At 48.1% G+C, this 16,273-nt stretch overlaps 1 protein-coding gene across 3 annotated transcripts in view; it reads left to right on the forward strand.

The window, feature by feature from the left end:
- GPR137B (G protein-coupled receptor 137B) overlaps positions 1–16,273 on the forward strand; it is a 49,367-nt gene that overhangs the window by 21,235 nt on the left and 11,859 nt on the right. For 2 of the 3 annotated variants that reach the window (XR_006608756.1, XM_045087293.1), the window contains exons 2-5: positions 437–486; positions 6,569–6,791; positions 8,774–8,923; positions 11,719–11,847. Coding sequence is in view for 2 of the 3 variants with exons in the window: in XM_045087293.1 (XP_044943228.1) it covers positions 437–486; positions 6,569–6,791; positions 8,774–8,923; positions 11,719–11,847 (552 nt within the window). In the remaining variant the exon portion in view is untranslated. The remainder of the gene's footprint in view (positions 1–436; positions 487–6,568; positions 6,792–8,773; positions 8,924–11,718; positions 11,848–16,273) is intronic. The other variant, XM_045087294.1, reaches the window with a different exon arrangement.

Raw genomic sequence — 16,273 nt, forward strand, 5'->3', positions numbered from 1 at the left:
GTCCCAGGACCCTGAGATCATGACCTGAGCTGAAGGCAGAGGCCTAATCCACTGAGTCACCCAGGCGCCCCACCCTTTCCATTATTTAAAAAATATATATATTTTATTTATTTGATGGAGAGAGACAGCGAGAGAAAGAACAGAAAACAGGGTGAATGGGAGAGGGAGAAGGAGCCTTCCCATTGAGTGCAGAGCCCGATGCAGGCCTCATTCAGGATGCTGAAGGCAGGCACTTAATAAATATCTTTACTTTTGGAATTGTGTGGAGAGCTTGAAGAGTCTTTAGCTTAACAAACAGTCTCACAAAGCCGACGTCTCAGTTTCAGAACCAGGCCCTGGCGGCTGGTGTAAAGGGAAAGAGGACTTGTGAGGGACGGTGCTGGGTTGTCGGTGACAGTATACTGTGTCCCAGCTCTGATGCTGTCTGTCGTTGCAGGTGATTTTCAAAGCCAAGTCAAAATATTCTCCAGAATTACTCAAATACCGGTAAGTACCTGGGGGGATTTCCATCCTCATTTGGAAAATATATTTTCGACTATTTAGGAAAATATATTTCGACTATTTAGGCAGCCTGAGGCAGAAATGTAGCTTGTGTCCTTGAGGAGCCAACACCCTGTGCAGGTATCCTGAACAATGCTGAAACTCCCAGAATCCGATGAAGCAGGTGATGTTTGGGGTATTGGGCAGTCTCTGGCCTGGTCTGCTGTGTACTGTGAGAGCCACAGGAGTTTCGTGGAAAGTCAGTCAGTGCTGGGCTGAAAGGGTGGGCTCGTAACCTGGAAGGGAGTGCCTTAAATTATGTGGCAAGTTTACATGAAGGGGTGGATAGGCTTGTTTTTCCTATAGAGAAGGTTTGTAGGTTTCCCCAAATTTTTAGAGGTCTGTGACCTTAGCACCCCCAAGAGCAAAGAAACCGGTGGCTTAAAGAATGGTCAGACTTGGTCAAAGGGGAAAGGATGCAAGGCATTCAGAAGACATGGGGCAGGTGTGTGGCGTTCTGATGTACCTGCCCAGGCGAGCTCCAGTGCCATGAGCAGATATTTCTGAGAAAGCAATTTCAGCCACTTACCTTCTTGAATCAAAATGAAATTTAATTATTTTGTAGCTTTAAAAATATGTAAAAATGTGTGCATATTGTATTTTATTTAAATATGTAATTTTAAATTTATGAACACTTTTTATTTAAAATTCTCAAGTTATAATTGACATACAACATTATATTAGTTTCCAGTATCCCACAGGATGATTTGATATTGGCCTATTGCAAAATGTCCACTTCAGTAAGTCTAGTTAACATCTATTACCGAACATGGTTACAAAATTTGTTGTTTCTTATGATGAGAACTTCTAAGATCATGAAAATGTATATTTTGATCTCCATTTTATATCCAAAGAAAGTGAAATTCAGAAAGTAATACGACAGTACTGGCACAAGAGAGAAGTCATGAGACTCAGGGCGCCATGTTTGTTTTTCTCACCTAAACTTGAAGTCTTTGTTCACTACTTTTTGGGTAGTTTGGTGCATGGTAGACTACTCAGCTGGGACTTGACGGTCCACCATGAAAATATGTTGGTCTGAAGGAGAACCCTTTAAAGGGGCAATTCCAAGTACATAACCTCTTCCCTTCTCTGGTAAGAAAATAGCTGGCCTTTCCTCCACACCCATAATCTAACCCTCCAGCCTCTTGACTAGAAATATGGATCAACCTGGGGACTGGGGAGCCAAGAATGAGTGAAGACCTGGGAAGGAGGAAGAGATTCTGATTGGATCGTGGAGCTGGTCTTACCTTGGAAGTGGTTGGTTGAAGCTGAGGTAATGCGGTTTCTCATAGAAGTGGAATATGAAAGCACTGGTCAGAAAGGAAGGCTGGTTCAGAAGTTTTCAGCCTCTGAGCCTTGGGCGGTAGGGTCCATTAGATGTGAGGGAGTGTGTGTGTTGGGGGGTGCAGTTCTTGATCCTGGAACCGAAGTGCAGACACCAGGATGGGCTGTTTTCAGTGGGAGGGGGTTTGCGGAGATGGAGAGAGAACACCAGGAGAAATTCAGCTGGGTGAGATGTTCAGGCTGGAGAAGACCGAAGAGTTTCTTGAAGCCAGGAGGGTGAGAGTCCAGTGGGAGGAGCCTCTTGACTCCTATGTTATAATAAAGAAATGCTCAGAGTTATTCGTGTTTATGCCCATCTTCCATCTTCTCTGTTTGATCCCCCACTTCTTTTTCTTTTTAATATTTTATTTATTTTTTGAGAGAGAGACAGCAAGAGAGGGAACACAGGCACTGTGCAGAGCAGGGAACTCGATCCCAGGACCCTGGGATCATGACCTGAGGGGAAGGCAGATGTCCAGCGACTGAGCCCCCCAGCTGCCCCGATTCCCCACTTCTCTTAATCTAGATGCTGCTGCAGACATTTCAGGCCATGATTTATCCCTCAAGGTGCTTTGGTATGTTGGCTTTTGAACAAGCTGGCTTCCCTGACTGAACTACAGCTCACTTGGAAAGAAGCACAAGCCATCACTCTAGAAGTGGTGGCAGCTTCTCCCCTGAGCTGCTGCGGTAGCCGCTCCGTGTCTCTGAAGATGGTTTCTACTCAGCCCCACCAAGAACCACTTCATTTCCCCTCGAGTCCCCTCTCTCCCTGACACACCCGCACACTCAGCTTTGCTGGAGTTGATGCCCATGTGATTCAGTTTTTCTCTTTCTCAGGCTCTGCTTGTCAGTCTTTGGCTTAGGAGGCATGAATACCGCACAGTGGGGGCTCAGAACTCTTCGATTTTCGGCGGGTTTTTTTTGTTGTTTGTTTTCTTTTTTTTGTTTTTTTAAAAAATTTATTTGACAGAGGTCACAGGTAGGCAGAGAGGCAGGCAGAGAGAGAGGAAGGAAAGCAGGCTCCTTGCTGAGCAGAGAGTCCGATGCGGGGCTTGATCCCAGGACCCTGGGATCATTACCTGAGCCGAAAGCAGAGGCTTTAACCCACTGAGCCACTCAGGCGCCCCCAATTTTTGGTGTTTTAATTGTTTTCCCTCCACCTTTGAGTTAAAAACACAACAAACCAGGCTTTGCTTTTCCCATTCTGGAAGGAATCTCAGATCTCAGAAGAGAAATTTAAACCACGCTTTACAAGCCGTTGACACTCTCCCCTCACCGTTGGAGGGAGCAGAGTTCTTGCGCATGGAGCTCATGGGCAGCCCACAGGCCAGGCACCGTGGTGGCCAGGCACCGCGGTCCCCAGGCCCTGCGGTCAGTGGCCTCAGCAACTGTCTGCACTTGCAGACCCGTGTGAAGCTGATCCTTCTGGGCTCACAAACAGAGTCATCCTCCCAGATGCCCAGTCCCACTGATTTCCTTTTCCTTTGGTCTTTTTTCTCATTATAGGCTGTTTATCCTGACCCTATGTTTGAGCTGAGAAGTAGTCATTCTGGGGCAGGTGGTCAAACACTGTTGCCGTGGAAATGCCCCCTTGCCATAGGATTTGTTCTGCGCCACCCCTGCCCCACGCTCTCTCCACACCTCCCGATCTCTCTTCCAGAGCTGCAGGCCCCAAGGGAAGAGTTCAGTTTTGCAAGATTTTTTTTTTCATTATGAAAGTTATATAAGCTTATTAGAAAAAAAAACAGAAAATAGAAAAGTATTGGAAGTTTGTGAATAGAGACATGTGGAAAGAAAGAAACCAAATCTAGTGCAGCCCCTGCCCCCGCCCTGCCCTACAGAAACCCCGTCCAACTCTGAGGAGACACAGTAATGTTTTCCGTTGTAGGTTTTCATCTACCTTTCCCAGAACAGAGTTGTTTTGCCACATTTACGATTTTTCTCTCTGACGTTGACCTTAATGTTGGATTATAAGTACTTTGCCCATGTTGTCTTAAGCCTCACAACACAGCTGATTTCTTTGAGACAAAACCAGGCAGTTCAGCTCAGGTCATGATCCCCGGGTCCTGGGATCCAGCTCCATGTCGTCATCAGACTCCGTGCTAGGAAGGGAACCTGCTTCTCCCTCTCTCTTTGACCTTCCCCCTGCCTGTGTGCATGAGCACTCCCTCATCCTCTCAAAAAAAAAAAAAAAAAACTAAAAAAGAAAGAACTAAAAAATACTGGATGGATAGGATTCTGTTTAGCAGGTGGTCCTAGAGGCTCACGGAGTAGGGTAGGTTAGAAAGGGAAGGGCAGGAAGGTTTTAAGCAGAAAGCTCTGCTTGTGTAAAGATGGGGAGATGGGGACACCTCCTGGATGGGCTTCTGGCCAGCACACAGGCCGGCTGATTAGGATGGGGGGCGCCCATCGGTTGATCTGGCTCTGGAGACTGATTGGAAGTATAGGGGACTGGAGGGTGCTGGAGTGGAGTCGAGGGTGGGGGGGTCAATCTGGACACCGTCACGTTGGTTTTAGACAGAAGCACGAGGCCATGCAGTCGGTGACGATGGGAAAGGGGGGCCCACAATGAGGGGAGCAGGAATAAAGAATCTGTTGAACTTGACAGCTGGTTAAACTGGGGTGGTGAAAAAATAATGAATACACTGGCATGCTGAAAATAAATTAATTAATAAAAAAAACACTGGGGTATAATCTTTATCGTTTAGAACTACAAAGAAACTGTGGTGCCTTTCGGAGAAATAGGAAAGCCGAGAGGAGTCCTGGAACAGGAACTTAGGGAGTTAGGCTTGGACATGGTCTGAGGGGACAGGGCTCCCGTGGCGGGCTGTTTGGAATGTGAGTCTGGATGTAGGACAGGGCGGTGGCTTTAGAGGGGCAGTAGAACCCTGGGCGCCCGAGGCCATATCTGAGGATGCACGAGTAAGTGCGTTTCCCGGGGTGGAGGAGAGAGCATGAGAGTTGTCACTTTGGAGGAGGAAGAGGAACCGGGGCTGTGCAGGGGCAGGTCAGACAGGGGAATGGGAGGCAGGCATAGGGTCGTGGAGTGATTGACAGCGGGGCTCTGGGAAGGCAGGGAGAGACGGCGACCAAGAGCTGACCCCTTTTGGTTTGGGAGTAGGTCCTGGGGACCTGGGAGAGTGTGGGGTCTGCAGGGGATGACCTGGGAGGTGAGGGTGATGGGGTGATGTGAAGACTTTCTAGGAGCTGCTGCTGACCGAAGGGGAAGCTGGGGTGAGGCCGTGAGGCCCTGTGGGGTGAGGACAGAGGACTGACACGGTAAGAAGGCACAGAACCCAGTGGATTCTCATGGTGGCCCTTTGAGGCGGGCTGGGAGACCTCATCTCTCTTCTGTAGATGAGGAAACGCAGCCCACAGTTGGCAGGAGAGACTGGCCTGATGTCTTGGCTCTGTGTGTCTCTGGGTCACACTGGGCGGTTGAGGGGAGGGGGAGGGGAAGGAAGGAGTGTGGGGTGGAGCCTGGGTTGCCATTGTGTGAAAATCCAAGATGGAAAGGCACGGCAGGGAGCTGGGGACATCGATGGTGCTAGCTGTCATGGGCAGCACACGGTTGGCATCGAGTTCTGCCCGGCTTCTTCACACTTTCCTTACACTTCTCTCTCTCCTGTGTCCCCTCCCCCCTGCTGTGGGTCCTATCAGTGACAGTGTCTGGAGCTGGGACTATCATTCAGGAGTCTTTTTTTTTTTAGGATTTTATTACAGGAGAGAGAGCAGGAGAGAGAGAGGGAGCACGAGTAGTGGGGAGAGGCAGAGGGAGAAGAAGAAGCAGGTTCCCCACTGAGCAGGGATCCCGACATGGGACTCAATCTCAAGACTCTGGGACCATGACCTGAGCCAAAGGCAGATGCCTAATGACTGAGCCAGCCAGGCGCCCTGTCATCCAGGTTTTTGCGTCCCGGTCTGTTACATCTTTAGAGGATACTCTAGCTTCAAAACCGTTTTTTTTTTTTTTTAAACGATTTTATTTATTTATTTGATAGAGACACAGCAAGAAAGGCAGCAAAAGCAGGGGGAGTGGGAGAGGAGAAGCAGGTTTCCCACCAGGCAGGGAGCCTGATGCAGGACTTGATCCCAGGACCCCGGAATCATGACCTGAGCTGAAGGGAGACACTTAACGACTGAGCTTCCCACGCGCCCCTCAAAACCGCTTTTAGTTGAGAGATTTCTTTTTCTGGATTTACAGACGTAGTCAACGTAGACCCAGTCTGATTTTGAGTCCTGCACGTCTGTTCCTTGTTGGCTTGTTTACCGAAGGAGGTAGACACCACGGGCCGTCCTGAAGCAGTTGGAGGCTGGGGCCTTGGGTTTCAGTCCGTCCGAGAAGTCCATTGGCCTTGCGCCGGTCACAAGGAAGCGGGCAGCTCCGGGAATCTGTGGGTCACAAACGGCCAGGGACCCAGCCAGCTGGTGTCTGTTCAGCCCTGGGCAGGGGCTGCGGCAGATCTGACCACCTCCCAGCGGCAGGAAAAGCAGGGCTTGGGCAGCTTCCTGAGGGCACTGTCTGTAGCTGGTTTGTGATCTGCACGTGAGAGCAGCTGCTCCGCAAACCTGTGCTCTGCGTGTCCGCGCTGGTGTGTCCGCTTCCAGCCGTTAATGGAACGGGCCCCGCTTTCCTTGCGGGTCGATCCAGAAACGCAGCCAGCAGGCAGGGCGTGGGGCTGACTGCGCTCTCTGTTCTCCCCAGGCTGCCCCTCTACCTGGCCTCACTCTTCATCAGCCTCATATTCCTGTTGGTGAATCTGACCTGTGCGGTGCTGGTGAAGACAGGCGGCTGGGAGAGGAAGGTCATCGTCTCGGTGCGCGTGGCCATCAACGACACGCTCTTCGTGCTGTGTGCGGTCTCCCTCTCCATCTGTCTCTACAAAATCTCGAAGATGTCCTTGGCCAACATTTACTTGGAGTCAAAGGTAGGTGGACATGTGGTCAAGATCCCTTCGTTAAGCCGACTCCAAAAACAGTCTCCCAGTCACAGACAGAACTCAGCAGACACCTTCCACATCTGACCTGCAAATGGTTGGCCGCACCCTGCTGCCCAAACCCGGAGCGGTGTCGTTCCTTGAACTTCATACATGAGAAGAGTTGCTTTGATGTGTGGGAGTGTGAGGAATTACTGGCAGGGAGGCGGCCTGTGCGTAGACACAGTGTTTAACCAACATTTTAAAGGACTCGCTGATTGCTTGTGCCGATGAGACTAGTAGAAACACTCGCCTAGTGTGCCCTGTGTTTCAGGCATTTTGAGATCTGCATTCGGCCTGTGTAAGTTCATGGTGTCCTCCGAGATCTCTGGGAGACCAGGCCCTGGAGGTCAGTACCTGGCGTTGCCCTACACAGCCCAGAGACAGAGAGCCAGGCTTCCGATTCACGGTCTGGCCGCAGGCTCTGCAGATGTGGATGGAGGCTCCCCTCAGGACTGACTGATGCGCCCAGGAGAAGACCGTGGACACTCCAGGGAGGACACTGCCCCCTGGAGTTCAGGCCGGCCCCTGCACCGTGCTCTCAGTCAGAGATGGAGGCAGCCGGCAGGAGAGGCCGGCTTGGTTTGCTGTGTGCTGTGCACCCTAGAATGCCCGTTTGCTCTTCCTTTCCCCAGAGTTCTAGGGAAGAGCTGACCTACTTCTGGGCCCCTGATCAGCCTCACCCCGAGTCTTCCTTGGTTGGGAATCCCAGGGAAGAATGGAGGCTGGGGAAGGGGCCTTGGTTTTTGCACTTGTGCAATGATTGAATGATTTCTCTAATTCCTCTGCTTCTAACCATATCCTCTGGTGGACCCCCTGTCTGGCTAACCCCCTGTCTGGGGGACTCCCGCTGTCCAGCAGACCCCGCTGTCTGGCCGACTCCCATGTCTGCCTTCTTTGCCACCTAGCTATAAATAGTCTTATGTCTGAAAACCGTGGGGAGCTCAGTGACCCATTATATTGTGCCTTCAGTTGTGACCAGTAGACTAAAATCTGACCTCAGAAACCCCAAGCCTTCACAAGGCATCCGTGATCAGGCTGACCTCTGGCGAGATCCCTCGAGACTTGAGTATGGCAGGAGTAGTTTTTTCATGTATGAGTTTTGACAGATTTCAGACTTGATTTTGACACAAGTTTTGTCTGTTGTTTGTACTGTCTCCCATGTGAGGGCTATCCAAGGCTTTAAAAAAAAACAGAATTGTGGTTTTTATGGGAAGAGTTACATTTTGGTTGTCAAATAACTAAAACATGCTGTTAAACTGCTGCTGGCAAAATAAAATAGTATCTTGTTGATGTATGATTTCTCAATGCAAATTTCAAAATCCTGTTTCATTTTTTTTGGTCACATTAACTATATGTTTCTAGCTTAGGGCCCTTTAATGGACTGTAAATTGATAGCTTCATAAATGGGGGTACAAATCACCAATTTCCATGTAATTCCAAGTCTGGAGTGAGACCAGGGCTTCCAGCCTAGAAGATTCTGGAATTTGAGGAAGTGCTCCCTGCCCAGGGCCATGGTCCACAGGACTGCTCCCCGACCTTGCTGGGGTTGGTTGCCACTTTGCTGGGGTCGGTTGTCCCTGGGCTGGATGCTGGGCAGTGGGCTCCCAAGTTGGGAGATCCTGGAGATTGAACAGCATAAACTACCTGATTTTCTCATTCTTACAAACCTGGGCTTTAGGCAAATGGCCTCTATTTTAAGGCTTCTCCAAACCAACTCCCAGATTTGGAAGCATCTGTATGGAGATCCTTTGACATTTGAGGAGGGGGTGTGGGGTGAGGTGAGGTTTGGGTGTGGGTTTACTGGTGAGAGCGGACACCACGGTTTGTGGCCCCGAGAGCTGAAGGGTTTATCAGGTCTGAAGCCAGGGCATGATGAGGCTGGTGTGTTGGACCTGGAATGGGTGCTCCCCTCATGGCTCCCTCTTTTCCAGGGCTCCTCTGTGTGTCAAGTGACGGCCATCGGAGTGACCGTCATCCTTCTCTACACCTCCCGAGCCTGCTACAACCTGTTCATCCTGTCATTCTCCCAGAGCAAAAATGTCCATTCCTTTGATTACGACTGGTACAATGTCTCAGACCAGGTCAGTGGGCACCGGTGATGTGTCCCCCGAACAGCGACCCTTTGCTTCACAGCACCCCATGTGGCAGAGAGAGGCTCCTTGCTTTTGCTGCTGCATTGCTGGGTGACCTTGACCGTCATGTACCTGGGTGGTATCTGTGTCCATGTCTGTCAGATGGGATCATAGTACCTGGCTTGTCCCAGCTCACATCTTCTGAGACAACTAGCATCTAGGTGCACAGGCACGCTTGCACGTGCGCGCGTGCGTACACACACACACACACACACACACACACACTAATTTCTGGGGCTCCTGGCAAACGGTACTTAAAACATTTTTAAGTGCTTCCATATAAATGTAAGATGGTTTTATTAAAAGTGAAGTTTGCCTCGGTGAAACAGATTGTATGCAGATTTCAGAAAATACATAAAGCCATGGCTTTATTTTTTTAAGATTATATTTATTTGTCAGAGAGAGTGCGAGCACAAGCAGCAGCAGTGGCAGAGGCAGAAGCAGACTCTCCACAGAGCAGGGAGCCCGATGCGGGGCTTGATCCCATGACCCTGGGAGCACAACCTGAGCCGAAAGCAGATGCTTAATGACTGACCCATCCAGGCATTCCTAAAACTATGGTTTTTTAAAAGTGGAGCATGGAGACAGCATTTGAGAAGATCGAGACAAAAATGACTGGGGTGTTGAAGGTGTGAGCAAAATCTCATTTTACCAGCGGTGACCCCATGATATTCTTGCCCTTTTAATAATATGCTAGAAACTCGTGAGTCGTAAGTTATAAAGCCACGAACAAAGGTAGTGACATATCATCTGGCATTCTTGTTCACAAAAGCCAAAAATAAAAAAAGAATGGGAATGAGGTCGCATCCTCTCGTTTGAGAAATACCGGTTCTTCGTCTGTCATGCAGGACAGAGCGCTGGGGGTACAAATGCACACAGATGGCCTGCCTGCCCCACAGCAGGAGTTTATGTCCCCTGAGGAAAACAGACACACATATAAGCCATTACAACATGCAGAACTTCTACTTTATAATAGGCTCTACTGGATTGAATTACGGAAAGCTCCTTAACTGTCCCTAGGAAAACACCGAATGCTCAACGCTAGAAAACGCACGTCTCCAGTCCCAGCAGTGCTCCCTCCCTGGGCTGGATTCACACTCCAGAAGAAGACATCAAGTGACCCTGATAAGCGTGGGAGGACAAGATGAAATTCGGAAGGGGCATAGGGAAGGGGCTAGAATTCGGAAGGGTTCAGACCACCACTGCCCAGACCAATCCCCCCTATATAGGATGGGAGAGATTTGGGCAAGGCACTGCCAAAGGTGTGTCCTGTTTGGAGAAAATCAAATATATAAAAATTGAATCTTGGAACAATAAATGAGAGACTTACTCATAAGACCTGAAGGATTTCATTGTAGTGAAATGTCCATCAATGACTACTCTCGTAACAACTTCCGGGCATATGGCAGCAGCCTGGCATTCAGCACTGTCCCCTTGCTGGGCAGCTGTCACCGCTGTCTGTCTCGAGAACGTGCTCGTCCTCCCAAACCGCTACCCCATATCCATTAAACACTAGAGGTTAGGTTTTAACAAAATAATTATTTTGTTTTTTCTTTCCAGTAAGGGCTTATAATGGTAACAAACTTAAAATAACACAGTTTTTTAACATTCTGTTGTTTTTACGGGGAATGTTTATTTATGAATATCTAGACCTGTGTGTTTGTGGCCCCAAGCTGTGCACTATCCATGTAGAATGGAAGGGGCCAGCGTGCTACCCAGCTGAGTTAGAGAAGGGAAGCGAGATACAGAGATGGGGAGACGGTTTCCTGGAGGGGCTACTGCCTCCAAACTCGATGCACTAGAAGAAGGCAGAAGGATTATTTAGGTGATCGGCTTTTCATGGCTTGGTTTTGGTGCACTTTGTCTGAAACACTGCCCTTTGTGGGAGAGCTGCCCAGATGCGACCCTGTGCATATCCTGGGCCCTGCAGACGGGGGACAGACTACACACCAGGCCTGTTCGGCCATCCCAATGGTCCAGACAAACATCCTGGTCTGCAAACAGGTTTTTTCCAGGTGATATCCCCTGCAATCAGCTTTAAAGGATAAAGAATAGGATATAGGGAACAGGAAGAGAAGTTTAAAAAATTGATGGGTTTATCCCAGGGATGAGACAGAGGGTGACAGTTACATGCTGTCCTCAAAGATATGGGAGGGAGGGCACCTGGGTTGTTCACTGGTTAAGCGGTTAAGCAGCTGCCTTCAGTTCAGGTCATGATCCCGGAGTCCTAGGATCGAATCCCGAATCGGGCTTCCAGCTCTGTGGAAAATCTGCTTCTCCCTCTGACCTTCTTCCCTCTTGTGCTGCCTCTCACACACTCTCTCTTTCTCTCGCTCAAATAAATAAATAAATAAAATCTTTGAAAAAAATGTGGGAGGGAGAGACCTAACATCTCCCTATTTGACTGTTGAAGGCAAGAAGACTTACATTCAAGAGATTTAGCTTGGAAATGAGGTTTTGGAGGGTGACGTAATAACTGTCAGAGATGGGCAGTTCCCACGCTTGACTGTTTTGAAGATAAGAATTCTCTGCCCTGTGTGGTTGGAATGACTCCCCACCTGGGTTATTACCTGATTTCCACGTGCATGTTGCAGGGGGAAGGAATTGTGGGAGAATTAGCCTTTCTTCACGTTAGTAAGAACCAGAGCAAAACCTCAGTGTGCTGACTGCCTTTCTTCACGTTAGTAAGAACCAGAGCAAAACCTCAGTGTGCTGACTGCACGCCTCCCCTCACTTCTCAACAGGCAGATCTGAAGAACCAGCTGGGAGACGCCGGATACGTGGTGTTTGGGGTGGTCCTCTTCGTGTGGGAGCTCTTACCCACCACCTTAGTCGTTTACTTCTTCCGAGTTAGAAACCCTGCGAAGGACCTTGTGAGTAAACCATCTTCTAGTTGTGGAAACTGTCTCCTGCTTCTCATCACAACGCATGCCGTTGGGGCTTGACCTTAGATTTTTAGGAGCAGGCCTCTTTCGTCCTGTTGTGATGTAAAAAGTTCCCTTGTCTGCCTGAGACGGTCTTCTCCCTTAACTCTGATTTATTTAGTTGTTTATTTTTATTTTTATTTTTTAAAATTTCTTTTCAGTGTTCCAGAATTCATTGTTTATGCACCACACCCAGTGCTCCATGCAATATGTGCCCTCCTTAATACCCACCACCAGGCTCACCCCTCCCACCTCCCCTCCAAAACCCTCAGATTGTTTTTCAGAGTCCATAGTCTCTCATGGTTCATCTCCTCCTCTGATTTCACCCAACTCCCTTCTCCTCTCCATCTCCCCATGGCCTCCATGTTATTCCTTATGCTCCAAAGATAAGCGAAACCATATGATAATTGACTCTCTCGGCTTGACTTATTTCATTCAGCATAATCTCTTCCAGTCCCATCCATATTGATACCATAAGTTGGGTATTCATCCTTTCTGATGGAGGCATAATACTCCATAGTGTATATGGACCGTATCTTCCTTATCCATTCATCTGTTGAAGGGCATCTTGGTTCTTTCCACAGTTTGGCAACTGTGGCCATTGCTGCTATGAACTTGGGGATGCAGATGGCCCTTCTTTTCACTACCTCTGTATCTTTTTACCCAGAAGTGCAATTGCAGGGTCATAGGGAAGCTCTATTTTTAATTTCTTAAGGAATCTCCACACTGTTCTCCAACTTGGGCTTCACCAACTTGCATTCCCACCAACAGTGTAAGAGGGTTCCCCTTTCTCCACATCCTCTCCAACACACGTTGTTTCCTGTCTTGTGAATTTTGGCTGTTCGAACTGGTGCAAGGTGGTGATCTCAATGTGGCTTTGATTTGAATCTCCCTGATGGCTAATGATGATGATGAACATTTTTTCATGTGTCTGTTAGCCATTTGTATGTCTTCATTGGAAAAGTATCTTTTTATGTCTTCTGCCCATTTTTTGATGTGATTATCTGTTTTGTGTGTGTTGAGTTTGAGAAGTTCTTTATAGATCCTGGATATCAGCCCTTTGTCTGTAATGTCATTTGCAAATATCTTCTCCCATTCCGTGGGTTGCTTCTTTGTTTTGTTGACTGTTTCCTTTGCTGTGCAGAAGCTTTTGCTCTTGATGAAGCCCCCAAAATTCATTTTTGCTTAGTTTCCTTTGCCTTTGGAGACATATCTTGAAAGAAGTTGCTGTAGCCGATATTAAAGAAGTTACTGCCTATGTTCTCCTCTAGGATTCTGATGGATTCCTGCCTCACATTGAGGTCTTTTATCCATTTCGAGTTTATCTTTTTGTATGGTTGAGAGAATGGTCGAGTTTCATTCTTCTACACATAGCTGTCCAATTTTCCCAACACCATTTATTGAAGAGACTTTTTTCCACTGTATATTTATCTATTTTAATTTCTTTTTCCTTTTTTTCCCCCTTAACTCTTTTTGAGGGAAATTCATTTTTTCAGCTTTCCTCTTTCAGAAGAAATGAAAGTTGCCTCTCAAGGCCTAAAGATAGTGACTGTTTTCCTAGTGCAACAAATCTCACTGGTATCTGAGCCTTGACTAGGGGTGAACCAAATATATAAGCTTTTATTTTTGGAAAGGGAAATAGAAAATGGTACTTGAGGGCGCCTGGGTGGCTCAGTGGGTTAATCCGCTGCCTTCAGCTCAGGTCATGATCTCAGGGTCCTGGGATCGAGTCCTGCATCGGGCTCTCTGCTCAGCGGAGAGCCTGCTTCCTTTCCACTCTCTCTGCCTGCCTCTCTGCCTATTTGTGATCTCTCTCTGTCAAATAAATAAATAAAATCTTTTAAAAAAATGATACTTGAGTTCTTCAGCCCTGTGTTATGTTGGACAGTGAGTTGGAAACTTGGTGACGTGGAAATAAAAAACATCATGAAGGTTGCTAACCCCACTCCCCTGGTTTGGTCCTGTTTCTGCTGGGCCAGCTTTGCATAATTGTCTTTCTCAGGACATGACAGAAAATGCACAGCTTGCGAGAGTGAGAAAACCCCTGGGCGCTTGTGGTCCATGAATTATTCTAGCCACGCTAATGAGGGGTAGTATTTTGAGTCGCTGATCTATGAAGCCCCCAGAAAAGTATAGAGAATGGCTTTTGGCCAATGCGAGCCAAATGTGGGCGGGCAACAAGGAAAGCAGATACAGTTACCAACCAACCAGTTGTGTTTTACCCTGTTTCTTTTACTTTCTTTTCAAAAGATTTATTTATTTGAGAGAGAGAATGCTAGAGGCAAGGAGGGGCAGAGGGAGAGAGACAACCCCTGAGATTATGACCTGATCCAAAACCAGGAGTTGGCTGCTTAACTGACAGAGCCACTCAAGCACCGTGACCCTGTTTTTTTCTTACTTTTCTCTTATTCATATCTGGATAGTCACCATGAGCCAGAAACAGTGGGGTGGGGGTGTGAAGCTTGCCTAGCCTGGGGCATGTGGGGCAGGCCTGACTGCGGCCCCTGCAGAGAAGGCAGTGGGTAGTGTTTTCTAGACTGTGGGATCCGCTTCCTTCACTTCTGTTATTTGTAGCTGCAGGACCATGGCCGTGCGCTTCCTCTGACCTTCACTTGCTGTGAAAACAGCTGGAGGCTTCTGTAGAGTCAGATCCTAAACACTTGAAGCTCCCTGACGGAGAAATGGGACAGGCGGGCCCCAGATTCTAGGCTGAGAGACCAGGTCCTTATTTTCCTTCCTTCTCTGAAGTTTTCTGGGCACCTTGCGGGACTAGGGGATTGTGAGGGGTCGCTGAAGCTGACTCCCGGAGCTCATGGAGGCCTCCCCCGGCCTCTGCGTGTACCTTTTTATCAGCTCATGTCTCGGAGGCTTCAGAACTGGGCTCCTGAAACCCAGAGTAGACGTCCAGATTTAACAAGAGGAAGGCTAATGTGATAGTGTCCACATTCTTCTACTAAATGAATACAGAGTAATGTCTGCTGTGTACTCGCAGATGTCATTATCCAGGGACACCTGTCTTAACATACTCCATGTAGATGTGGTTACTTGGTTATTGGGCTTGAATGGAGTTCAGGATGTTCAGAGTATTTTTTAGAGCCATGGTTCTTGAACATGGTGGTCTTGGGACACTTTACATGGGTTGATTTTTTTTTAAGGTTTTATTTGTTTATTTGACAGAGAGAGAGAGCAGAGCATGAGAAGGGGGAGCAGCAGGCAGAAGGAGAGGGAGATGCAGGCTCCCGGCTGAGCAGGGAGCCCTATGCGGGGCTCGATCCCAGGACTCTGGATCATGACCTGAGCTGAAGGCAGACCCTTCACCAACTGAGCCACCCAGGCACCCTGTGATTAATTTTTTTACTGAGTGGTAATTGACATACTAGTTTCAGGTGTACAGCATAGTGAGTGGGTATCATAGCTGTTACACAGCGATCCTAACAAGCCCAATTGCCATCTCACAATGCGGTTATGATGTTTCTTCTTGAGCTAACTTTCAAGGTCTGCTCTAACTGCCTTCAGACATGCAGCACACTGTTATTACAAGTGGTCAGCGTGTTGTACGGGGTCCCTAGGACTTAGTCACTGCATAACTGGAAACGTGTAACTTTGACCCCTTCCACGTGGTTCACCCACTCCCCATCCCCACCTCTGGCGACCACCGTCTCCTCTCTGTACCCATGCTGGGGTTTTCTCTGCATGCTCAGAGATTCCACATATGTGAGATCATAAGTGTTTATCTTATCCTGTCTTATTTCACTCAGCATAATGTCCTCAAGTTTTATCCATGTTGTTGCAAATGGCAGGATGTGTGTGTGTGTGTGTGTGTGTTTGTTTTTTGATGGATGAGTAATATTCCAGTATAGTTTCTTATCCTTTCACCCACTGATGGACTTTTGGGTCGTTTCCGTCTCTTGGCTCTTGTAAATAATGCTGCGGTGAACACGAGGGTGCAGATATCCTGTCGGATTAATGTTTTCATTTCCTTCAGATAAATGCAGAAGTGGGATTGCTGGATCACAGGCTGGGTCTACTCTTACTTTTCTGCAGGCCTTCCGCTGTTTCCCATGGTGGCTGCGCCCATCTATGTTCCCACCAGCAGCGAGTGTGAAAGGGTTCCTGTACACATCCCGGCCAACACTGGTTATTTCCTGTCTTTTGATTTCAGCCATTCTGACAGGCGTGAGGCCCAATGTAGTTTTGATTTGTATTTCCCTGATGGTGAGTGACGTTGAGCATCTTTTCATGTACCTGTTGGCCATCTGTAGGTCTTTGGGAAAAATGTCTGTTCGGGCCCTTTGCCTGTTTTTTAATTGGATTATATTTTTTCGTTGAGTTGTAGGAGTTCTTCATATATTTTGGGTATTGACCCTTTATCAGA

Source organism: Mustela putorius, unplaced genomic scaffold (genome assembly GCF_011764305.1).
Source record: "Mustela putorius furo isolate JIRA1106 unplaced genomic scaffold, ASM1176430v1.1 tig00001075_pilon_pilon_pilon, whole genome shotgun sequence".
NCBI classification, from domain to species: domain Eukaryota; kingdom Metazoa; phylum Chordata; class Mammalia; order Carnivora; family Mustelidae; genus Mustela; species Mustela putorius.